Below are 24,301 nucleotides of genomic sequence, written 5' to 3'. Positions count from 1 at the left end.
TTTTTGGTTCTTTAATGGTGATATTGATATCAGAAAGCCTCTGAGGCAAGGCCAATGTAAATTGCTGTGATTTTTACAAACTCATGCGCAGTGAAGAAAAACCACAGTCCCTTGACCAAGTACACACTTCTGAGAAGTACACTTGGTGCAAGAATGGTGATACCACCTTGAAATGTTCAATATGCATAGCCATGTGAACCCATGTTCAGTGTGAAACCCAAAGAGTTTGGTTATGCAATAAGCCTCTGAAATATCCAAGAGATTGCCATGTTAAGTAAAGCCATGTTCAATGCTGAAATGTGCTGTTTGGAATGGGGGCAGGGGGGGTTGGCCAGAAAGGGAAGTCCATTTCTGCCATCTGTCTAGGAATAATGCCCAAATGTCCTCCATTTTGATCATGCCTAAGAAACATGCATTTATATTACCATTTTTTAAAAATCATCAAATTTTGGCATGTCCTCCATTTTTTAAAAATGTGTCCTACATTTGAAAATGTTGTCCTATATTATTTAATTATTTAATTATTATCCCCCCCCCCCCCCCCGGTTGTCTGCTAGCTGGGGCATCTGGGAAGTGAAGTCCAAGACATCTGTAGGATCAGTTTGGGAACCACTACTTGAGGAGCTCTGCAGAGTAAAGAGTTGCCTATAGGAAACAAGAAGGATCAGGGATTTTAAAATCAAACTTATTTCTGGATCCCAAGGAGGAGCTATCTAGAAAACCAAGTGGTAAAAGAAAGTTCAGTGTATGCGGATGCATTAACTTGCTCTTATTTCTTCCCCTTGACAATGCAAATTCCTTAGACTGTGGTTTTGACTGTATCTGACCCTGTTTACTCTCTGACAGCTCAATTTTACCTTTGAACAACCTGAAAATTGAGGGGAGAAGGGCTGCGCTTAAACAGTTTTTATTGTTTCATCAAAAAGGTTGTAGAATCGTAGAGTTGGAAGAGACCCCAAGGGCCATCCAGTCCAACCCCATTCTGCCATGCAGGAACTCTCAATCAAAGCACCCCGACAGATGGCCATCCAGCCTCTGTTTAAAGATCTCTAAGGAAGGCGACTCCACCACACTATGAGGGAGTGTGTTCCACTGTCAAACAGCCCTTACTCTCAGGAAGTTCTTCCTAATGTTGAGGTGGAACTCTTTTCCTGGAGCTTGCATCCATTGTTCCTTGGCCTTGTCTCTGGAGCAGCAGAAAACAAGCTTGCTCCCTTCTCAATATGACATCCCTTCAAATATTTAAAGGTCTTGAAACCACGTCCTCCTTTGGGAGCTGGGTACATCTAGCTTGGAAAAAAGAAGGCTGAGAGGTGACATGACAGTCATATTGAAATACATAAAGGGGTTTCATGTAGAAGAGTAAGCTTGTAGGACATAAACCAATTGATTCTAATTACTTATCTCCCCCCCAAAAAAATATTCCAGGTAAACTTTAGGGAGAACTTCTTGTTGGTAAGAGACGTTCAACAGTGGACTGGACTGCCTTGGTGGATGGTGGAGTCTCCTCCTTTAGAGGTCTTTAAACAAACGCTGGATGGCCATCTTTCAGGAGTGCTTGAGCTCTTTCTCTTTCTCAAAGCCCTGGCCTGGCTTAGAGGACCTTGATTAACTTTTCCTCCTGTCCATTGCACAATTTTAGCCAGGACACAATTAATTCTCTGCCGTCCCACTTTTTAAAATGATCCAGATACTTTTCCTTCTCCCATCTTCCCCTTTGCTTTCAGCTTATTGCAATCATTGCAATCTGAGTTCAAAAGGAAAAGTTGTTTGCACTCCAATAACGTAGCAGGGGGCAGAAGAAAGGAGAATGTATTAGTGTTCTCCATAAGCTCAGGCAAAAGCAAACAGCTGCAGACTCTCCTTGCTTGTACGATCTTCCTTGCAGGAGAATGTGTAGTAAGCACATGCATGATTTCAAGCATGTGCTCTAAGAGCATATTTTGTAACATCACACCCCCTCTTGTGTGGAAAATCATGGGCCTCATAGCTTTTGAACAAAGAAAAACATTTGGGGGGCAGGGGGTCTGGAAGAGCAGATGGGAGAAAAGCCAAAATTATGATAAATTAGAAGGTAGCAGCTCCTCAATACTGGAGACATTGGTGGGCTGGAAAGAAGCTTTCCTACTCACTGCCAGCTTTTCAAACAGTTGCTGAAGATAGCTTTATTCAGAGAAGAGAATGGAGATTAATGCTCCAATGGACCTGTACAGAATAGTGTGTTAAAACATCTTAGTGTCTATGACATTCTAGCTGTTGACCTTTAAGTCACTGTTCTGCCATCATGAACAGTAAATTCAAATTCATTCTGAAATTATACAACAACAGTTTGTTAGCAAATTAGATTCTATTCATTTTGGTCCCAAGTCAGATTAGAGATTTATTTCTCACTACCTCAACATCATCAAGATCCCATCTGATCTTGGAAGCTAACCAGGGTCAGCCCTGTTTAGGACTCAGATGGAAGACCACCAATGAATACTAGGCACTGTAGGCTCTACTTCTGAGGAAGCAACTGGCAAAATCACCTATTGAGTATCCCTTGCCTAAGAAAACCCTATGAAATTCATGGGGCCACCATAAGTTGACAGGTGACTTGAAGTTACACACAAACAGATGTCAAATTCATGAAGCAAAAAACTAACAAGAATGTGTTGTCACCACTTATGACTGTTCAGAATGCTCACTCTTCTTATAAGCGTACATTTCAATTTGGCTTTGGGCACAATTCTGATTATCTGCCCCTTGAGGTATCATCCAACTCCACGATGCTATGATATTTGCATGAACTCCTTGGATTCCTTGCATTTTGTTACCTTCCATCCATACTTTTCTATGCAATCCGGTGAAGCATGTTTTCCTTCATGAAATTTTATCTGCTTTAAAATGTGTTGTATTTGCTGCAACACACTAACAAGGAAGCACCTCTTGCAACGCGTACAGAACGTGCCCACGGTGTTGTGACTAAGGGCACCATTTGCCAGGGACTTCCTACAGGGAGGCCAAAAGAGCACGGAAATAAAGAGCTAATGAGTAGGTGTGCTGTAGCAAATGAATACAATGGTCCCTGGTTTACTGAGCATGACCTGTCTGCAAATGGAGATAAATCAAAGGGGTGGGAGGAAGGGAGAGAGGAGGATAATATAAAGGAAAGCGAAACAATTATTTTCTGTTTTCTGATGTGGTTTATTTGAAGGTTTGTTTGAAATAACAGATCTGCCGTCAAATTCAACTTCTGGAAACACCCTCTTTGTGTTAAAAGATGGTGACCGTAAAGCTGAAATTATATTGTTGTTCCTTGGAAACGGGCCTTCCCATGCCCAAGAGGTCTTACTGAGAAGCCGGAGGGGAAAAATTACCCCTCTTCCCAACCGATATGAACCAAGAGGTAAAGGCAGCATGAGCAACGGACTGGCACCATTATTATCCTCCATTCTCCCTTTCACTTCCTTCTCACCCCTGTGGCTGGGAAATTAGAGATAGTGCCGGTTTCCTTGACAGTGAACAAGAGAACAATTCAAAGGGATAATGTTTAACACAATGCGTCCTTGTTACTATAGGAACCAGGCATTCCAAGCAGAATGTTCAGGAGGGTTCGGGGGGAAGGAAGAGTCATGCACTAGAACTTGGCCAATGGCAAACACCAAAATGCATAGCGTGGTGCATCTGTGAACCAGAGGCCCATTCTCCCATCACCAAACTGCAGGGCAGAGTCAGCATGTCCTGAAATGGTCATGCGGACCATGATCCTCCACTGTTTTTGTGTTCTGCAAATCTTTACTCTTGTAGTATGACAGTTGTGCTGCACCTAAGGTAGCCATATTCCAGTCCCTCCTATCCAGGCATCCAATTTGTGCATTATACAAATTATTGTCCTTGTGCTTATTATGTATGTGCATTCTGATTATGCAAATTCAGCACACTGATCATTGCACTTTTTCTACCATTATGTTTCAACCTAAGTACCAGTACCAAGCTAAGAGCTCTTTTAAAATTCTTTCCCCCTGCATCTGGTGTGTAGAGAGGGAGGTTTCCAAGCAGCCCCATTACTCTCTCAAGGCTGTTTGGAAGGGAAGTTGCCTAGCCCTAGGCTCAGGTTGCTGGCACAATCGCCACACAACACAACACAATCTCTGCTTGCCTCCTTTTCCGCCTTCTGGGTCTGTTGGGAAAATGGGATAGACAATGGAAGAATAAGGTGGCAATGTTACCCCTGTGCATTAGCAACCAGAGCCTGTGGGGCTGGATGAGGTTCCTGCCAGTGCCAGTCTTTTTGCACAGTTTTGTTTTTCATCACCACTGCCACACTTTAACCATCAGCCTGCAATGAAGGAGAAATCCAGTCCAGTGGGCTGGGACATTTTTCAGTTCCTTCAATCCAGGATGTTCCTAGTTATCCAAGACAAATGGCAACCCTAGCTGCACCATCCTTTTGCTTAATAACAACACTGTGAAATCAATGGTGTATCTGCCCATGTTCCTGCTTATTGTCCCATTATGCGATGGGGAGTGTACATTGGGTGTTACTGCAATCCCAGGGAAGAAAGAGGGCCACTGAAAGCACTGATCATTAGGTATGCAGCAGCCAAGAATATGCAATCGCATGTGCTACAGTTGTATCTGTGGAATTCTGCTTATGCAACTGTGAATTACAATATGGACATTATGTCATGGCCAAAAAAAGTACAACAACATGTATTAGAAAACTTAATGTGTGCAAAAACTCCAACAGCATCCACCTGTGATGGTGGCTGTTAAGCCTGTGGCCAGTTCACAAAGCAACCCACATCTGTTTGCCAAGGCAGAGCAGATGGAAGTGGGCTGAAAGATGGCAAGGAGATTGATTTACGTAGTGACGTTCCCAGCTGCAGAAAACTTAACAGAGACCTCAATGAGGGAGAGACCTGATCTGTAACTGACTGTGCAGTAGAATTAATATTCCTGGATCTTCAAGCCCTTCCAAGACACTTTGCTGCTTGCAATCCCAGAAGCAACCCCAAGGTTTGGAGTTAACGTATTTGAGGTAATAGCACAACACACCATCTTTTTCATTAGCAGCTTCCAGCCTTTATTGCATTGCATTTGTTAACAGTCTCCTTATCAATCCAGACCAACACTTGGGTCAATAGAAACTGTGATTATTTTACTCTTCCACGTGAGATCAGCACCCATGATCCAGAAATAAAGGAGACCTCTTTGACTCCAATCCTCTCTTTTTCCCTTGAGTGACGGAGGAAGTGAGGGAGAGTCAATTATTTGAAAATTCTTGCATGACACAGATATTTGAGAAAATTACATAAAGCTATCAACGAGTGAAAGATCTCATAAAACTACACACTTTCTTTTTCTGTGCAACATCAATCAAGGCTTGCTGTTGAAGGATTCCCTCAAAGCCAAAAGCTTTCTATTTTCACATTTCTTATCAGAAATGGTTATTTCAGGAGGGAAGCTACAGAAACACTTGTAACTTGCAAGCCTTCATCCAAAACTACTTTAGCTGTTTAGATGTGGCCCTCCTGCTGTTGTTGGGATTGCAGCTCCCAACATTCCACATCAGTGGTGGTACTGATCAGGGATAATGGGACATGAAGTCCAACAACATTTGGTGAGTCACATGATTCCCATCCCTGCTCTAGCCAAAACAAACTACTATAAGCATGAACGTAAGCTGTGGCCACACTCCTGAAGAGTGAAAGATATGAACATGTTTGTAAATAGGCTCTAGCGTTGCTTTGTAAGTGAAGAAGTTGGAGAAGAGTGTATATATGTAATTATTTTATTTTGCTCTAATTTCTTGCGTATTTTGGTTTCATCTCATAATCATTTAAATCATCTATGATTTGAATAAATCTTCCAAATTAATTGCACCTATGAATAGCTTTAGATCATCTCTAGTAACACCTCTGCCACAGAGGACCAAGCAGAAACTCATTTTCAGAAAGTACAACTACAGATGCGGGGAGGATGCATGTTTCAATGTTCCATTACTTTCAACATGATAGGAATGATGCAACCTCTGTTTTCTGGGGTCCATTCAGTTTTTGGGAAATGTTGGGGGGGATTCTGATCTCTTTTCCGATGGTGGATGAAATTCTACAAATATTTTTGTGTAGGAGGGAAGGAGTATCTAGAAAATTAGTGTACCAAAACCAGTCTAATACACTAGACTAGGCAGATTTTCTGAATGTATTGAGTGTGAGAAAATCATTCAAAAATATTATTTCCTCTGCCTTGTTCTCAGAAGTGGTACAATCCACAGAGGACTCCAAATGGACTTTCACGTCAGCAAGGCAGGGAATCTGCACTAGGCTTTTGCCCAAACTTCAAAGAAAGTACAAAAGCTGCTAAACCTGATCTCCCAGACAGGTTCAGCACCTTGGATAGCTCCTTTAAATTCTGGACTAAAACCTGGAGTGGATTGCCCCAGTGAAATGGGGACTACCTGTAGTCTGACCTTCCATGGTAACTCAGCTCTCAGCAAAGAGGTGCCACTGATTTTCTGGTGCTCAAGTACAATGATCATTGCAATCAAATTGAGAAACACATCCAAAGTGTATTCTTTGCCATTCGTATCTTGTTTGAAGGTTGGATCATGCTTTAAACTCCAAGAGGACAGGAAACCCCAGTTCCTCCAAGTCCACAATAGCCATTAGGGTTCTTGCTTAGATACTGCTGGTGATACTCTTCGGCGTAATAGAACTCCGGAGCCTCGCGGATTTCGGTAGTGATGGGACCAAAGCCCTTCTCCAGTAATACCTGTCAGAAATGAAGAAGCTCATTAGGATCTGTTTGCTCCTAAAGAAAAATCCATTTGCACAATTAGCAATGAACTATCGACAGGATGAAGAAGAAAGAACATAGGATGGCAGGTAGAGTGTTTGGTTTTGATCCAGTCACAGCTGGTGGCTTCCACATCACTGGAGCAGTGAATTCCCTCTGGGTTTAAGCTTGAACTTTAAATGGCTGTCCAAGATGCTGAGCCTATTTTGGAGGCCAGCCACTTGAATAGCTCCTCCCAAGTTTAGACAAAAACCCAGCCCAGATTCACTGACATGGAAAATGCCAGCAGCCACTGCTTTGGGATCAGCTCAGATTTGGTGCTGTACTGCACTGTATTAAATTTGCTGTTTCCAATTGCTCATGTCATTTTAAGCACATGCTTTAAAATTCTTTTAATGCTGTTAATAGGTTTAGTTCTATTTTAAGACTGACTTTTTGTATGTTCTTAATTATATTAGAATCATTTTAATGTGCAAGTGGCCTTGGATCCCACCTCTGAGGAAGGCAGGGTATAAATAAACTTCATAACATTACCAACAGCAACTATATTTTGCACATTTATTCTGCGGATGATTGAGAAGAATGAACTCAGGAAAGGATTAATTCATTAATTCTTTATCTTTTTATACTATCACATTTTACTAAACTTTCTAGACTTATACAGTACATGAGTATATACAGTATTTGTGGTTTTGATTAGTATGTTATCTCTGGGAATCTCTGGGTCCTCCAGCACAATTCTGCTGGATGTTGACCATAAGATTTGTGCTGAAAAACCTAGATGTTCTTACAGAAAACACTTCTCTAGGCATTTGTAGGCCCTTTAGAATGAACTTCTGGCAGAGGTTGACCATAGAGTTGCACTGGAGGACCTGGAGATTCCTAGAGAGGTATTCTATTAGGTATAAAGAACAGTGTTTTTTTATTGGAGGTTTTCCCACATTCATGGGAGTCCTTCACTCCTAACCCCAGAAAATGTGGAAGCTGTGCTCAGGTGCCACAACCAACTATAATTCCCAGAATTCCATAGCATTGAGCCATGGCAGATAAAGTGGTGTCAAACAGGATTATTGCTGCAGTGCAGAAGCAACCTATGTTACAACATCATCTTATTTTTATTATTTATCTATTTATTTAATTTACAATCTGTCTTTCTCCTGTGAGGAGACAGAAGGTATTTCACAGCACGGGTTGAAACAAAGTACAGCTGAAACACAGGGATGATCATAAAACACATTTTAAAAAACAAAAGGGCATATTTGTTACCCTCTAGAGGATTAATTAGTTCAATTTAATTATAAATTTGATCTGTAATATACTCATTAAACAGGAGAAGAAAAAGGAAAATATGGCAAAAACAAACAAAGGATCCACACAATCTCAGTTGTTATTAACAACATCTAGAAGAGGATCTACGGAAGATACAATTAAGATTATTGATCCGAATATCCGCATTTTGGATGAAATACGGAAACCACAGCAAGAAATAAAAGATGCAAGACTAGAGACTAAAGAAGATATAAGAACCGCATGTGCAGAGTTAAGAGAAGAAATAAAAGACACACGATCAGAAATAAGGAAAGATGTTTAAAAAGAACTAGACTTCTTTGGGAAAAAAATAGATAAATTAACAACTGATCTTAACAATACCCAGAAAGAAGTGGAACAGATAAAGGAAAGAACTACGATCTTGGAAAAGTCTTCTAAAGATCTCAATCGACAACAGGAGGAACAAAGACGTATGGAATGGAATAATGAGCTCCGTTACAGAGAAAAATGTATAAAGTTAAGAGGATTAACAGAAAAAAATAGGGAAGATCTATATGAGAGACTTATATCTGCTTTGGCTTCATATATTGAAATAACTCCGGAAGAATTAGAGTTAGAACGTGATAAAATCTTTAGAATAAATTCTTTCCAAAACAAAAAAAGAGACATAGCGGTCTGTTTTACCAGAACGAAAACCAGAGACAGATTTATTCAACAAAATTACCAAACAAAATTACGGATTGAGGAAATAAAGATTAACATATTTAAAGACATACCACCACAGATAATGCTAAAAAGACAAAAATACAGACCATTAACTCAACTTCTGAAAAATCTGAATATAGATTTCAGATGGGAAATAACTGAATGATTGTCCTTTTTTATCAACAAAAGAGATATAGAATTGACACACTGGATAAAGCAAATGAAATGGAAACAAAATTGAAAAGAGAACACAAAGAGAACGGAGGGGGAAAAACAAGAAAGTGAATACCCAGCAAGAGAGTTGAAACCGAAGAAAAATAGTGAAAAGAATAAAGACACAGGATGTCAAGGGACAGAAGGAAAAGAACTGGAAAGATTTACACCTTTAGAAAGTACAGAAATAGACTTGCTATCTTGGAACCAAGAGATAATTACTTAGGAGAGAAATACACTTCTAAGACCAATCAACTGATATTCCAATTGATTTTGAAAACTTAATGTTATACTATATACCACTCTGTAATTAAACTCACAAAAAAGGGGTGGGGTAGAAGGGGTGGAACAATCACAACAAATAACAATGACAACCAAACTAATCTCATGGAATGTGAAAGGAGTAAATTCTAAATATAGAAGAAGTATCATTTTTCACCAACTTGAAAAATTAAAAGGTGATATTATTTGTATACAGGAAACAAAAATTAAAACTGAAGAAATAAAATACCTAAGGAATTCAAAATTAGGTGTATGTTATACCTCTACCCTAAATAAAAAGAAAAAGCGGGTAGCATTATATATTAACAAAAAATATAATTCAAAAGAAATATTTTGTGATGACAACGGAACATGTTTTGCAGTAGAAGTGAAATTAAGGAATTGTGTAACATTAGTTCTAGGAATTTATTCACCACATGAAAACAAAGAAAAATATTTCTCAAAATTACATAAGAAAATTCAGGAGTTTGTCTATGAGAATATTCTACTACTAGGAGATTTTAATGCAGTAATAAATCCCAACATTGATAGAAAATCAAACGATGGAAAGAATATTAAGAAGAACCAAGGCAAATTGCCTAAGACCTTTTTCACATGATGGAAGACCTAAATCTCTTAGATGTGTGGAGGTATAAATATGGTCAAACGAGAGATTTCACCTTTTTTACAAAAGTGCATAATTCTTTTGCTAGAATTGACTTATTCTTAACATCTAAAACCATACTTCCCTATATACAGTCATCTGAAATTCTAGGAAAACCAGTCTCAGATAATAACCCCATTGTATTGATGTTGCAAGAAAAAAAATTGGGATATACTTGGAGATTAAATGGAGACTTGCTAAATGACGAACAACTGACAAAACGTGTAAAAGAAGAAATGAAATGATATTTTAAAGAAAATATAACAGATTAAATACCAATGAAAACAATATGGGATGCAAGTAAAGATGTAGCCAGAGGAATATTTATCTCTAGAGTCAGTAATGGGCTGGATGAGGGAAAACCGACTCAAATTGAATCCAGAGAAAACGGAGGTACTAGTGATAGGTTCTCCTGGTCCAGGAATGGCGGTGGTTCCACCTGTCCTGAACGGGGTCACGCTCCCTGTGAAGGACTCCGTGCGCAGTCTGGGGGTGCTTCTTGACTCGTCGCTCCACCTGACTGCTCAGGTGAATGCGATGGTCAAGAGCACCTGCCATCAGCTTCGACTGATTCGCCAGCTGCGCCCATACCTGGCCCAGAGGGACCTAGAAACTGTTGTACATGCTCTGGTAACTTCGAGACTGGATTTCTGCAATGTACTCTACAGGGGGCAACCCTTATACCAAACTCGGAAGCTTCAGATGGTGCAGAACATGGCAGCCCGGCTGGTCACTGGTGCCTCCAGGACCAGCCACATAACACCGGTTTTAAGGGATCTCCATTGGCTGCCCATTCGCTTCCGAGCCCAATATAAGGTGTTGGTAATTACCTATAAAGCCCTAAATGGCTTGGGCCCAGGATACCTAAAGGACCGCCTCTCCCCGTACATTCCGCCTCGCACCCTCAGAACGTCTGGGCAGCAGCTACTGAAGGTGCCTGGGGCTAAGTTAGTCTCCACGACTCGGAGGACCTACTCCATAGCTGCCCCAGCCCTTTGGAACGTGCTGCCCACCGAGCTCCGCTCGTCCTCTACCCTGGCCCAATTTAGGAAGGATCTCAAAACCTTCCTATTCCAGCAGGCATTCCCCGAATAAATATCCTGTGGGCCTCCCTCCTCTTCCGTGGCCAAGAGGCTGGGCTATGGGGCATTTTACTGCTGTTTTGTTTTAGCTGTGTTTTTAACTTTGTATGTTTTAATATGTTGTGAGCCGCCCTGATCGGAGGAAGGGCGGGGGCCCATAAAATAAATCTTTTATTATTATTTATTATTATTTAAGATAATATCGAAACAAGAAGAAAAAGAAAACGGAAGAGACACAATTACAAAATAAAATAAAAACAAAAAGAAAAAGAATGGAAAGAAAAAGGAGACAAAAAATTAAAAGTAGAAGTGGAAATACTTCAAGAAAAATAGTAGAAGCACTATCTATCAAAGAAATTACAGCCAAAATAGAATAATCAAACAGAGAAATTTTGAATCTGGAAATAAAGCGGGGAAACTTTGGCACAAAAATAAAAAAATAAGAGAAAAAAGATATTAATGAAATAAAATACAATGAAAACGATATACTACACAAAATGAAATCATAGAGATTCCAAAGTATTATGAAGAAACTATATGGATAAGACAGATATAGAAAATAAAAACATGAAAATTAAACAATATTTAAACAAATTGAATTAAATAAATAAAAGAAATTCAGAAAATAATCTGAATACAGAAATTATGGAAAAAGAAGTTATAGATGCCATACAGAAGCAAAATTGAGGAAGCTTCAGGGCCCTGACGGGATATCAGCAATCTATTTAAAAAATTAAGAAAAGAAGAACTGTTAGAACCATTAAACAAACATTCAATGAAATAAATAAAACGGTATACTGAAACCGGAGGAAGCCATTAATAACAGTCATCCCCAAAGGAGAAACGTACACCGACATAAAAAATTACAGACCTATCTTACTTACCAATGTGGACTATAAATATTCTCATCCATACTAGCAGACAGGTTAAAAAAAACATTAATAGATATATACACGGAAGACCAAAATGGATTATACCGGACAATACAGACAAAACAATATAAGATCTCTTATAAACATTTTGGAATACCATGAACAGCATAGTGAGAAGAGTTGGTGTATCTGCTCGATGCAGAAAAGGCCTTCGATCAAGTAGATTGGAAATTTTTATTTAAAGTTATAAATCTAGGAGAGAACTTTAGGAGTTGTGATTAAAAGGATATATACTGACAGAAAGCATATCTACTTATTAACGGTGAGAAATCTGTCTCCTTTATGTTTATTTTGGTTTTAGAAATTTTGATAAATAAAATAAAGGAGAAGAAGAATTTAGAGGCGTTAAATGAGAGAAACTGAAATAATTAAAAGTATTTGCTGATGATATATTCTTTTCTTAGACGACCAAACAAAAGCATAAAATTATTGATTCAGAGATTAAGGAATATGGAACATTAGCAGGGTTTTAAATTAATGCAGAAAAAACTATGATCCTTAAAAAAACCTTTCAAAAAATGGGAAAAAGAAAACTCAAAGAAACATCAGGGTTCAGCATGAAAACAAAGTTACATATCTGGGTATCTACTTCACAAAAAGAAACACCAAACTTTTCCAGAATAAGTGTACAAAACATGGACAGAGATCAAAAAAGTTTAAAAAAAATGACTAAATACAAATACGTTTTTGGGGGTTGCTTTAATCAAAATGAACTACTTCCCAGATTGATGTATTTGTTTTTCTAATATTCCAATTATTACCAAACCTGGGAGAGGGAACAGAGGTCATGCAAGACCGATCCCCATAGACTTGTGCAATCAACATTCAGCAATGTAAAAAGTGTTAATGTACAAGTGTAGTAACAAAAATCAGTAGTGCAATCAATGCAACCTATGAACCCACACAGCCCTCCGAAAGCTGCGTCTCGGATCCCTGGTGTCCAAACCTATAATACTTGATGAAAGTCAGAGTTGGGACCAGACGGCCGACTTGCGACATTCCTCAAGGGATCCCCGACAGGAATGCAGAGGATGCTGCCATTGACCTTGTGGAATGGGACCGAACCCTGCCAGGGAGAGGCTTGCTAACAGTTCATAGCAAGGTGGTTGGTTACCAGCCACCCATTTGGACAACCTCTGCGCAGATAAGGCAACCCTTTCTTCGGTTCCGATAGCATTGGAAAAGTCTCTGAGGCAGCAGTTTTGTCAGTTTAAAATGCCAGTTCTCTGGACATCAAGAGAGTGTAGGGTCGCTCTCATGACGTCGGGTTGGATGCGAGAGGGCAGCACAATGTCCTGGCAATGTGGAAAGCAGACACAACCTTCGGCAAGAAGGTGATGTCCGTACGGAGGACCACTTTGTCCTGTGGAACTCATGAGTGGCTGGTCCCTCCGTAAAGAGTTCGCCCACAGGCGGCGGCAGAGGTGATGGCACAAGAAAGCGGTCTTCCAAGTCAACAGTCTCAAGTCCGCTGTGGCCATCGGTTTCAAAGGCTTGGACTGGAGTGTGGACAGTACCGACTCCAAGCTCCAAGCCGGCGTTGGTACCGACACAGGAGGATAAAGGTTGGCACAACCTTTCAGGAACCCTCACCAAGGGGTCTTTGAAGAAAGAAACCCTCCCCCCGAACTGTATTTGGCACAGATGGCAGACAGATAGCATTTGATGGATGTGAGGGCCCCTCCATCCAAAAGTGCCATCAAAAACTCCAGCACCCATGGAGTGGACACCTTTGCAGGAGACAGCCCTTTTGGTCAAGGAAGAGGCAAAATCTCCTCCATTTCAGGGCATAAGAGCGCTGGGTGGAAGGTTTCTTCTCGCGGCCAGGATTCACCGTTCTCACTGCTCCGCAGGGCAGTTCAGGGCCGAATCCTCCAGGCTACCAGCGGCAGGCCCCTCGATGTCGGGGTGGAGAATTTCGTCCGTCCTGGATCGAAAGCAGGTCCGGGCGAGGATCGGACGGAGGAAGCATCTCCTGGAGAGGTGGAGAAGGGTGCAACCACGGCTGTCTCGGCCACCACGGGGTGATCAGGATGCATGCGACCGGTCCGTTGTCATTGGACACCACCCTGATGATGAGAGGGAACGGAGGGAAGGCGTTAGAGGGCTCCCCCGTCCAGAGGAAAGCGAATGCGTCTCCGAGGGGTCTCCAATCGCTTCCTGGAGCAGAACGGGGACAGTGGCTGTTCCACTGGTGTGAAGAGGTCGATCGGTGGGATCGGACCGTCTCGGGATGGAGCCTCCACTCGTGGCACACGAAGGGGATCTGCTGAGGCGACTTGCCAGCTCGTTTTCCTCCCCGGGAAGGTGAATCGCCTGGAGGAGGACGTGCCTCTGGATGCACCAGTCCCAGATGCGGAGCGTGAGCGAGCAGGGTCCTGGATCTTGTACCACCTTGTTTTTGATGTAGTACATCACGGTGTGTTTGTCCGTCCTCAGGAGGCACTCTTCCTGTGACAGCAAAACTCGAACGCCCTCCAAAGCCTTCTCCACTGCGAGCATCTCCAAAGCGTTTATGTGGAGGAGCTTTGTCCTGTGGCGACCACCTGTCCTTGACGACGAGGTCGAGCAGGTGGGCGCCCCATCCCTCCAGGGATGCATCTGTTGTCAGAGTCAATTGTGCCAGGGGCTGATGAAAGGGCATCCCGGTGCAGACGTTGGAGCTGTCTAGCCACCATCTGCAGGGAACGGCCATCGGTCTCGGTACCTGGAGCCACTTGAAAGGAGGGTCCTCCAACGGAGAGAAGACGGAGAGGAACCAGGATTGGAGAGGTCGAAGACGAAGTCTTGCCCAGGGAGTGACTAATGTCGTCGATGCCATGTGGCCTAGGGCGACTTGAAAGTCTCTGGCTCTCAACCTTCTGTGGGAGATGCACGGCCTGAGGGACGTTGTCAGGGCCTGAAACCGGTCCGGAGGGAGGAAGGCTAAGCAGTTTTCGGAGTTGAGGATGGCCCCGATGAACTTGACCTGTCTGGTCGGCGTGAAGTGGGACTTTTCCCTGTGTGACGACCAGCCGCGGTGGTCCAGAGGTGCAAGGCGAATGAGCACTGCCTCCTGCCAGCTCGCCTTGGATTCGGCTGCAAATAGCCAGTCGTCCCGGTAGGGAAAGACCATGAAGCCCTTCTGATGAAGGTATGCCACCACCGGTGCCATGCACTTTGTGAAGACCCGTGGAGCCGTTGCCAAGCCGAAAGGAACACGTTGTAGTGGTACGCGGTGGAGCCCGTGCGAAGGAGGAATCTCCGGTGGGACTCTCGGATCCCAGTGTGGAAGTAGGCGTCCTTCAGGTCGACGGTCGCAAACCACAGCCCTGGTGGAGCAGAGGCAGAATGGAAGCCAAGGTTACCATTCGAAAGCGACGGTAGTCAGGAACAGTTCAATTGTCTCAAGTCCAGGATGGGTCTGATGCCCCCATCCGCTTTCGGTACCGTGAAGTACCTGGAGAAAAAGGCCGAGGACTTGGTCGGGCGGCAAAGGGGAGATTGCCCCTTTACCAAGCAAGATGCGCACTTCGTCGAGAAGGGTGTTGAGGGGGAGTGGACATGAAGGCTCCAGTTGGAGGGAGCTCTTGGAACTCGAGGGCATAACCCCTGCGGACGATGTTGAGAACCAGAGTCCGATGTTATAGGGCCAGGTTTTAACATAGGGCCCAAAATGTCAGGAAGAAGAGGGGTGAAGGAGAGACGAACGCACTGCATCCCTTCAGGCTCTCTTCTTCCCCTGGTCGGTGTCCTGCCGGCGGGACTTGCGGTACCGACGGCGGGGGAAGTTGCGACGGCCAGAGGAGAGGAAGAATGCGAGGGGAAGCGGTGTCTCTGGGAGCCCTGTTGTTGGGACTGCCGATCCCGGGGAAGGTCCCCTGTGACTGACCTTGCGGTTGCCACGGGCGTGACGCTTTCGGAACGAGAGGCCAGTGCCGAAGAATGCCATGGCTTCTTCGCCGCCGCCTTCATCCTGAACTTGCGGTTCAGGCGGTCGTCGGTCTCGGCGTGGAAGACCCGGTCCCGTGAGCGGCATGTCCTCGATGGCCGCCCTGACCGTAGGGTTGAGGTCGGAGGCCCTAACCAGGCGTGGCGTTGAAGTGCCATGGATGCTGACATGGCCCTCCCCAAACAGTCCGCCCTATTCTGGAAGTGGTGTGATGAGCCAACTTCCGTGGAATGGGCCTCGTCCCTGATCTCCACCAGCTGCCTCTGGATGTTCATCTGTGGACGTCCGGGACGAGGGGGGAGATCGTTCCTGTGGTCTGGTGTCTGGATGTAGGCCCCATGCAGGCGTGTGTAGTTGGCAGCCTTGACCTCAAGAGCCGATGCCGAGTTAGGCCTTCTTGGCCAGTCCGTCCACCTTCTTCGCCTCCCGGTCGACGGGGGAGGTGGCCTGTTCGGGACGAAGCTGTGTTTGGGCTCCCTCCACAATGGCAGAGTTCGGCCTGGGTGGTCGGCCAACCAAGGGCAACTCGCCGGGGCGACTCTGTAGAGCGACTCTACCTTGCGCGGAGGGCGCCGACAGGGTGGCGGGGAGTCCCAGGACCTCTTCACGATGGTCTGGAGCGAAGGAAGGGAGCAGGCAAGGCGGAGTAGGCACTCGTCCGTGCACTCGACGCTCAACCGGGTCCTCGCGTCGTCTTCCGGGAAGCGAGCCGTGTCGAGGGCCCTTGCCCTCTTGACGACGGTGCTCGGTGAAAGACTGACGTCGTCCGACGGGAAGACGGCTCTGGGTTGTGCATCCTCTGGGGAGATGCTGGGTCCGAGAGGACATCCTCATCCGAGGGTGCCTCAGAAAGGCTTGCTTGAGGATGAAGCGAGGCGAGGTGGACCTCCGGCTCGGTGGCCTTCTTCGGACGCAGAGCCCTCCGATTTCCCGCCGGTTTGGAGTCGGCTCGGTACCCTCAGTTCCGAAGATGGGGCGCTTGGAGGGTTTGTCGGTGGCACTGGGCGGTTTGGAGCCACGGGCCACATCAGAGGTGGTGGAAGGGGTCCCGGCCGGGACAGACACCACGCTGGGAATGGCGGCTCTCCCAGATCCGACGCTGGACACACTGGCCCGAGAGGATGAGGCGGCGGGCGCCGAAGGCGGGACAGAAGATGACCGCGAGCCTCCCTCTTGCACCTTCCCCAGGGCGATCGCCGAAGTGAGCCGGGACTCACGGTTTTTCCGGGCCTGGGAGGATAGGGATCTGCAGAGCAGGCAGGCCCTGGTGTCATGGTCCTTGCCCAGGCACAGCAGGCAAGAGGAGTGCGGGTCCTGGACGGGCACCTTGCCCCCGCTAGTGTCGCACTTCTTGAAAGGTGCGGGCATTTCCAGTATCGACAAAGCCAGAGGAGAATCCAAAAACGAGGTCAACAGTCCGAAAGTCCGAAGTTACCAGGGGCGGGAGACAAAGAATGGTCAAAGTACAGTCTGAGGTCAAAAAGCGAAAGTGATTCCAAGCAAGCAAAGCAAGCGAAAGTTCCCTGAAGCAGCTAGCGCGGCGGAAAAAAGGAACTGGGGAAAAGAGCGGGAAGGCAGGGGCCTTATAACGGGTGGGCGGAGTTACCGCCAAAAAGTTTCAATATGTTGCAGAGTAAACTCTGCCCAGTGATTCCAGTAGGTTCCGAGCAGCACTGCGCAGGCGCAGTGAAACCCATTTGTATGATTCGCAGAGACCACGAAGAAGAAATAAAGAAGCTTCGTGGTTAAGATATGGAGATATAATAAACAAAACACCAGAAGGAAAATATAATATGAAATCTATAGAAGAATTGAAAGAAAAAGGGAAAATTAAAGATTGGTTTCTATATAATCAAATGAATAATCGCTTTAAAGCAGATATTAAAATTCTTGGATTGACAATGAATAATAATGAGATAGACAAAATAATGTTGGACAAAAAAGGTAAACATAGATCAAAATACTACAAATTATTAAAAGAAAGAGATCTTGAGGATGAAACCATCAAAAATAGTATGGTAAGATGGGCACAGGATATCAAGAAAACAATAACAATAGAGGAATGGGAAAAATCGTGGAAAGAGACAAATTAATTCACTCTGTGCCAAAATTATAAAGAAAATTACATTAAGATGCTATATAGATGGTATTTAATTCCCCAAAAATACATTATATATATAAAACAGGTGATACTAAATGTTGGAAATGTGGAAAACCTGAAGGAGATTTTTTGCACATGTGGTGGATATGTAATAAAGCAAAAGACTTTTGGCAAAAAATCCATGGAATTATGCAAGATATTTTAGGTATTAATATACCATTTGAAGCAAAGCTATTCTTATTAAATATGACACATAATATAAAACCTATGGTTACATGTGCAAGAATTTTATATGCCCAATATTGGAAAACTACTACTAATCCCTCAATAGAAGACTGGTTGATTAAAATATACGAAGCAAAAAATATGGATATAATATCTGCCTCATTAAGAGGAAAAGATAAAAGTCAGATAGAAGGGGAATCGAGCTGTCTTAGAAATATTGAAGGAAGAGATGACAATAATAAATAATAAATAGCAAATGAATGATATTTGATAAAGTAATGTCATCACGGGTACAGATAAATATATAAACACAAATAGTAGGAGTAAATAGTTACTTTTCAAGATGTGGGAATGCCGAATTGTAAAGGAAGTATGACTAGAAAGACAATGATTTTGAGTATCTTTTGTAAATAGGTATGTATGTTGTTATTAGATTGTAATGTAATGTAAATTTGCAACATTGTTTTTTGTTTGTTTGTTTGTTTTTTCTCTCTTTTTTCTCCTTTATACACTTTTGGTTATGTATAGTCTTTTTTGGGTTCCCCCCCCCACATTTCGTATGTGTAATGTTCTATTTTAAATAAAATTTATAATAATAATAATAATAATAATAATAATTTGTTTTATTTATATACCGCTATTCCAAAGATCATAGTGGTGAACAGCAAGTAAGCTAATTAGCAAGTAAGCTAATTTGCCCCCAACAGTCTGGGTACTCATTTTAGCGACCTCCTCGGAAGGATGCAAGCCTGAGTCCAGCTTGGGCCCTTTTGCTGGTCTTGAACTCGCAACCTTGTGGTTTTGAGTGAATGGCTGCAGTACAGGCATTTAACCACTGCGCCACCAGGGCTCCATTATAAAAAAACAAATGGGCATATTAAAAACAGCACACCATATTATCAACAAAAAAGAGAGCAAAGACATGGAACCACTTGTGATGAAAATTAAGAAAGTGTAAAAGCAAAGTTACTGCTGAAGACTAAGGGGGAAAATAATGACCACAGATGTTTTTATTAGTGGCTGAAATGGTTGGGATCAAGTTTGCAGGTGATACAAAACTGGGAGGGTGGCTGACACACTGGAAGAGAGGACCAGAATTCAAAATTGGTTTTAAACTCTATGTAAACCATTTTGATCTTTTTGGGAAAGCGGTATATAAATAATATTTATTATTATTATTATTATTATTATTATTATTATTATTATTATTATTATTATTATTATTTACTTAGATACAGTAAAACAGAAAACTGGCAGAAATTCAGCAGAGGCAAATGCAAATTCTACATTTAGCCCCAAAAAGCAAATGCACAGAAATAGACTGTGGGACTCTTGGCTCAGCAGAACTAAATGTGAAAAGGACCTTGGCTCAGAAGTGTGACGCTGCAGCAATACACTGCTTCTAAAGTGAAGTAATAAAGAAACAAATAGAAAGCAGCACACAAACTCATACACTCACCTATTTATTAGACCCACTTTAAAAAGAGAGAGAGACTAGAGTTGGCCTTTGGTACTGGGGTTTGGTTCCAAAATTTGTGGATGCTCAAATCCCATTAAATAAAAGGCATAGTAAAATGGTGTCAATGGCAAAATCAAGGTTTGCTTTTTGTATTTTCAAGCCGTGGATGGTTCAATCCATGGATAAAGAATCTGTGGATACAAAGGGTTAACTGTAGATGTACAGTAGTTTGCTAGAAAGCCTTGGAACATGGAAAAGTTACTCTTGCCCTGCTCCTTCCAGAATCTCCCAATGGCCATGCTGGCTGGGAGATTCTGGGATTGGTAATCCAAAAGGGTAATATTCCCAGGCTCTGGGTGGAAGTGCTGCAAAAGCAGCTGATGTCAATATTACGGGTATGGAAAATAACCACCTTGTTTCCTTGAACCAAGTGAACTACAAGCTGTCAGTGCATAGGCAAGCTGCAATGGGAGGGAATGCAGGAAAAGATGTTTGGAGGATTTTGCTTGCACAAAATACATGTGCTGGGCTGCTGGCATCAGGCAGTGGGGAGTCTAAGACAGTGTGAGAAAGAAAAAGGGAGTATTTCTTGTTTACATCAGAAGTCATAGAATCATAGATTCATAGATTCAAAGAGTTGGAAGAGACCACAAGGGCCATCCAGTCCAACCCCCCTGCCATGCAGGAAATCTCAATCAAAGCATCCCTGACAGATGGCCATCCAGACTCTGCTCAAAGACCTCCAAAGGAGGAGACTCCATTACACTCCAAGGGAGTTTGTTCCACTGTAGAACAGCCCTTACTGTCAGGAAGTTCCTCCTAATGTTGAGGTGGAATCTCTTTTCCTGCAGTTTGCATCCACTGTTCTAGTCTCCGGAGCAGCAGAAAACAAGCTTGCTCTCTCCTCAATATGACATCCCTTCAGATATTTAAACAGGGCCATCATATCACCTCTTAATCTTCTCTTCTCCAGGCTAAACATCCCCAGCTACCTAAGACCTTCCTCATAGGACATGGTTTCCAGACCTTTCACCATTTTAGTCACCCTCCTTTAGACACGCTCCAGTTTCACAATGTCCTTTTAGAATTGTGGTGCCCAGAACTGGACACAATATTCCAGGTGGAGCCTGACCAAAGCAGAATACAGTGGCACTGTTGACATGTTCTACTTGGACTCCTAGATCCCTTTCACATGTAGTTTCATTCAGCCAGGTGTCTCCCATGCTATATCTGTGCATTTAATATTTCCACCCTAAGTGCAGTACCTTACATTTCTCCATGTTGAATTTCATTTTGTTAGCTTTGGCCCAGTTTTCTAGTCTATTCAGGTCGTTTTGAATTTTGATCCTGTCCTCTGGAGTATTAGCTACTCCTCCTAATTTGGTGTCATCTGCAGATTTGATAAGTATGCCCCCATTTCTGTCATCCAAGTCATTGATAAAGATGTTGAATAGCACTGGGCCCAGGACAGAGCCCTGTGGGACCCCACTGGTCACTTGTCTCCAGGATGAAAAGGAGTCAGAAAGTGATGTGCTGAGAACAAACAAAGGATGCCTCTCTCCTCCCCAAATGCTGTGTTAGCAAAAGGCAAGATCCAGCAAAAACAACAACACCACGATAAGGCTGCATGCAGCATTTGGAGCTGTAGGATGGCAGTAGTTGCACACCTAAACTAGTTCACTGTGTCATCTGTTCAACCCAGAGTGCCACGTTTTGGGATGCTTCATTCTCCCATCCCACGTACCCCACCCTGCAAACATTTAGTGAATCCAAGGTGAGCAGATGTCATAGAATTGTAGAATCATAGTCATAACCATGAAGGAGCACTGCAAGCTGGAGGATATTCCAGAAAAAAGTAGGACATAACCTAATAAAACTTAAAAACACTAAGGACTATATCACATGGGGGAAATTGGGGATTTAAATACCTAGTATCCCTTGAAAATTGTGCAATTGCAATTAACATTTTCACACACATCACGATTAAAGAGCCACTATCCCAGGAATAAACAGGCAATAAACAGCAACAAATCATTCACAGGATTTCTCCATTAATGATTTGTTGCTGTTTATTGCCTGTTTATTCCCAGGTTAATGGCACTTTTATCAGGCCGTTGTGTGAAAATGTTAATCACGATTATGCGATTTTCAGGGGATAATCGGTGTTTAAACCCCTGATTCTCCCCATGTGATAAAGTCTTAAGATAAATATACCATATATACTCAACTATAAGTTGACCTTTTGTATAAGTCAAGGGCAGGTTAGGGGGCTACCATTGTGGATTTTGATATGACCTGTAGATAAGTTGAGGGTAAAACTTAAGGGCATGCAACAAAGGATTTAAAGGATGAAGCAAAGGAAAACAATGCCCAAGAACTTACATAAACTGTATGTTATCACATGCTCAATTGTATTTTGCCTAACACATCTGCTGTCCTTTTCCTCTTTGAGAAACAAATGGCCCCTGAGCTCTGGGGGCAAGTCTTGTCTGCTGCTGCTGCTTCTAGGAAAAAAGAACTGTAGAAGGATCCATCCTATTCCTCTATTTACAGTGTTGACAGGCTGCCAAGCAGATGAATTTCTCAAAGGGGAACAGCAAGCTTGATATTACTTAGTGTATTTCTTAGTTATGCTCAAAATGGAGGGTATTTTGGAATTGTGCCTGGGCTGAAGGTTGACATCTAGGACATGCCCTGGAAAAGGAGAGCATCTGGTCACCCTGAGTGAATCAGAGTCCTCCGAAGCAGATGTGGTTGGCTAGGTCAGACTCAAGCATTGTAGAAATGTCAAGTGCACTTTAGATAGTTCTAGGAAGCAGCAAATAAGGTCACTTTTCTTTACATCCAATAACCTGTGATCTCGAAACAGTGGGAAGCAACAGCATCAGGTGGGAAGACCTGTAGTTCACTCCTGTTCCTCTACAGAGAGGATAAAAAGAAGGCCTGTATTCCCAGACAGTCCCCTTGTAGCCCCCGTGTTTGCTGCCAAATTGGCTTCCAACTTCATTTTTGTCCAAATATGCTGCTGGCACCTATTGATCAGGGAAGGCAGCATAGAGTCTGATCTCTGTGCCCCTCTTGGCATTCGCCCGCTGGCAAAGCATCGGATAACACACACACACACACACACACACAGAGAGAGAGAGAGAGAGAGAGAGAGAGAGAGAGAGAACTGTAGTTAGGACAGTCCTTTCAGAGTTTAAAGTAGAAGTGAGGAATCAAAATCCATATTAGGGCTTAGGTTTTCCCCTCTTGTTTCCAAGGATGCAAAAGCTTCCTACAATGTGCTTGAGCAGAAATGGTGCTTTCTAGCCCCAAGGGATCTAAATATTCACTCAGGAGGTGAGCTGCAGTTACTTCCAACCCAGAGGCCTCTTGCTATCTACCTTGATGAACACAGAAACCTCCGGCTGTGTCCCTTCTGCCCAGACCAAGCAACAGGCCAATCTGACCTATTCAGTCCCTTCAGAGCTTTAAGTAGAAATGAGTATTCAAAAGCATCACTGAAATAAACTAGGAAGCCAGACTGTGTGCAAGATGCATTCAGCAAATTTTCTCAAAAGTTTTTGATTGAAAGCACCCTTGATAAAAAATAAATAAATAAAGTTTTTATTTTTATCCCGCTCCTTCCTGCATAAGTTAAAAACAACAGTATCATAAAACAGTGTAAAAATACAGACACATAAAAATAAACCATACAATCAAAAAAAAAAAAAAAAACCAGGCTAAAAGCCCCTTAGCCCAACCTCTTGGCCACGGAAGAGGAGGGAGGCCCACAGGATTTTAGTCGGGGAATGCCTGTTGGAACAGGAATGTTTTCGAGTCCTTCCTGAATTGGGCCAGGGTGGTAGTCGAGCGGAGCTCAGTGGGCAGCGTATTCCAAAGGGCTGGGGCAGCAGTGGAAAATGTCCTCCGTGTAGTGGAGGATAATCTAGCCCCAGGCACCTTCAGTAATTGCTGCCCAGACGTTCTGAGGGTGTGAGGCGGAATGTACGGGGAGAGGCAGTCCTTTAGGTATCCTGGGCCCAAGCCATTTAGGGCTTTATAGGTAATCACCAACGCCTTATATTGAGCCCGGAAGCGAATGGGCAGCCAAATGGAAGTCCTTTTTCAGTACCCGGTGTTTTTATGGTTGGCGGTCCCTGGGAAACGCCAGGACACCGGCGCCATGTTCTGCACCATTGCAGCTTCCGAGTTGGTATAAGGGTCCCCAAGGGTTAAGAGTACATTGCAGAAATACAGTCTCGAGGTTACCAGAGCAGGTAACACAGTTTCTAGGTCCCTCTGGGCCAGGGTATGGGCGCAGCTGGGCGAATAAGCCAAGCTGAATGACAGGTGCTCTTGCCGGTCGGCATTCACCGAAGCATCAGGTGAAGCGACGAATCAAGAAGCACCCCCAGACTGCGCACGAGTCCTTCAACAGGGAGCTTGAACCCGTTCAGGACAAGTGGAACCACCGCCATTCCTGGACCGGGGAACCATCACTGTACTCCGTTTTTCTCTTGATTCAACTTGAGTCGTTTTCGCCTCATCCAGCCCATTATGACTCTAGGCAGGCCACGAGAGGAGAAGACCCCATCCCCAGTCACTGCATCAGTCGGAGACAAGAGAAAATGATTTGGTGTCATCAGCGTACTGAACCCGAACCCCGCCCCCATGTCTCCGGATGATCTCTCCTC

General features: G+C 43.5%; 1 protein-coding gene across 3 annotated transcripts in view; it reads right to left on the bottom strand.

The window, feature by feature from the left end:
- Window positions 1-5,044: 5,044 nt before the first annotated feature.
- Window positions 5,045-24,301, bottom strand: part of MSRA (methionine sulfoxide reductase A) — a 328,226-nt gene continuing 308,969 nt past the window's right edge. For all 3 annotated transcript variants that reach the window (XM_042442879.1, XM_042442869.1, XM_042442887.1), the window contains exon 6: window positions 5,045-6,756. In XM_042442879.1, the coding sequence (XP_042298813.1) occupies window positions 6,598-6,756 (159 nt within the window). In that variant the 3' untranslated portion in view covers window positions 5,045-6,597. The remainder of the gene's footprint in view (window positions 6,757-24,301) is intronic.

Source organism: Sceloporus undulatus, chromosome 1 (genome assembly GCF_019175285.1).
Source record: "Sceloporus undulatus isolate JIND9_A2432 ecotype Alabama chromosome 1, SceUnd_v1.1, whole genome shotgun sequence".
NCBI lineage: Eukaryota > Metazoa > Chordata > Lepidosauria > Squamata > Phrynosomatidae > Sceloporus > Sceloporus undulatus.
This window is presented reverse-complemented; position numbering and strand designations above follow the sequence as displayed.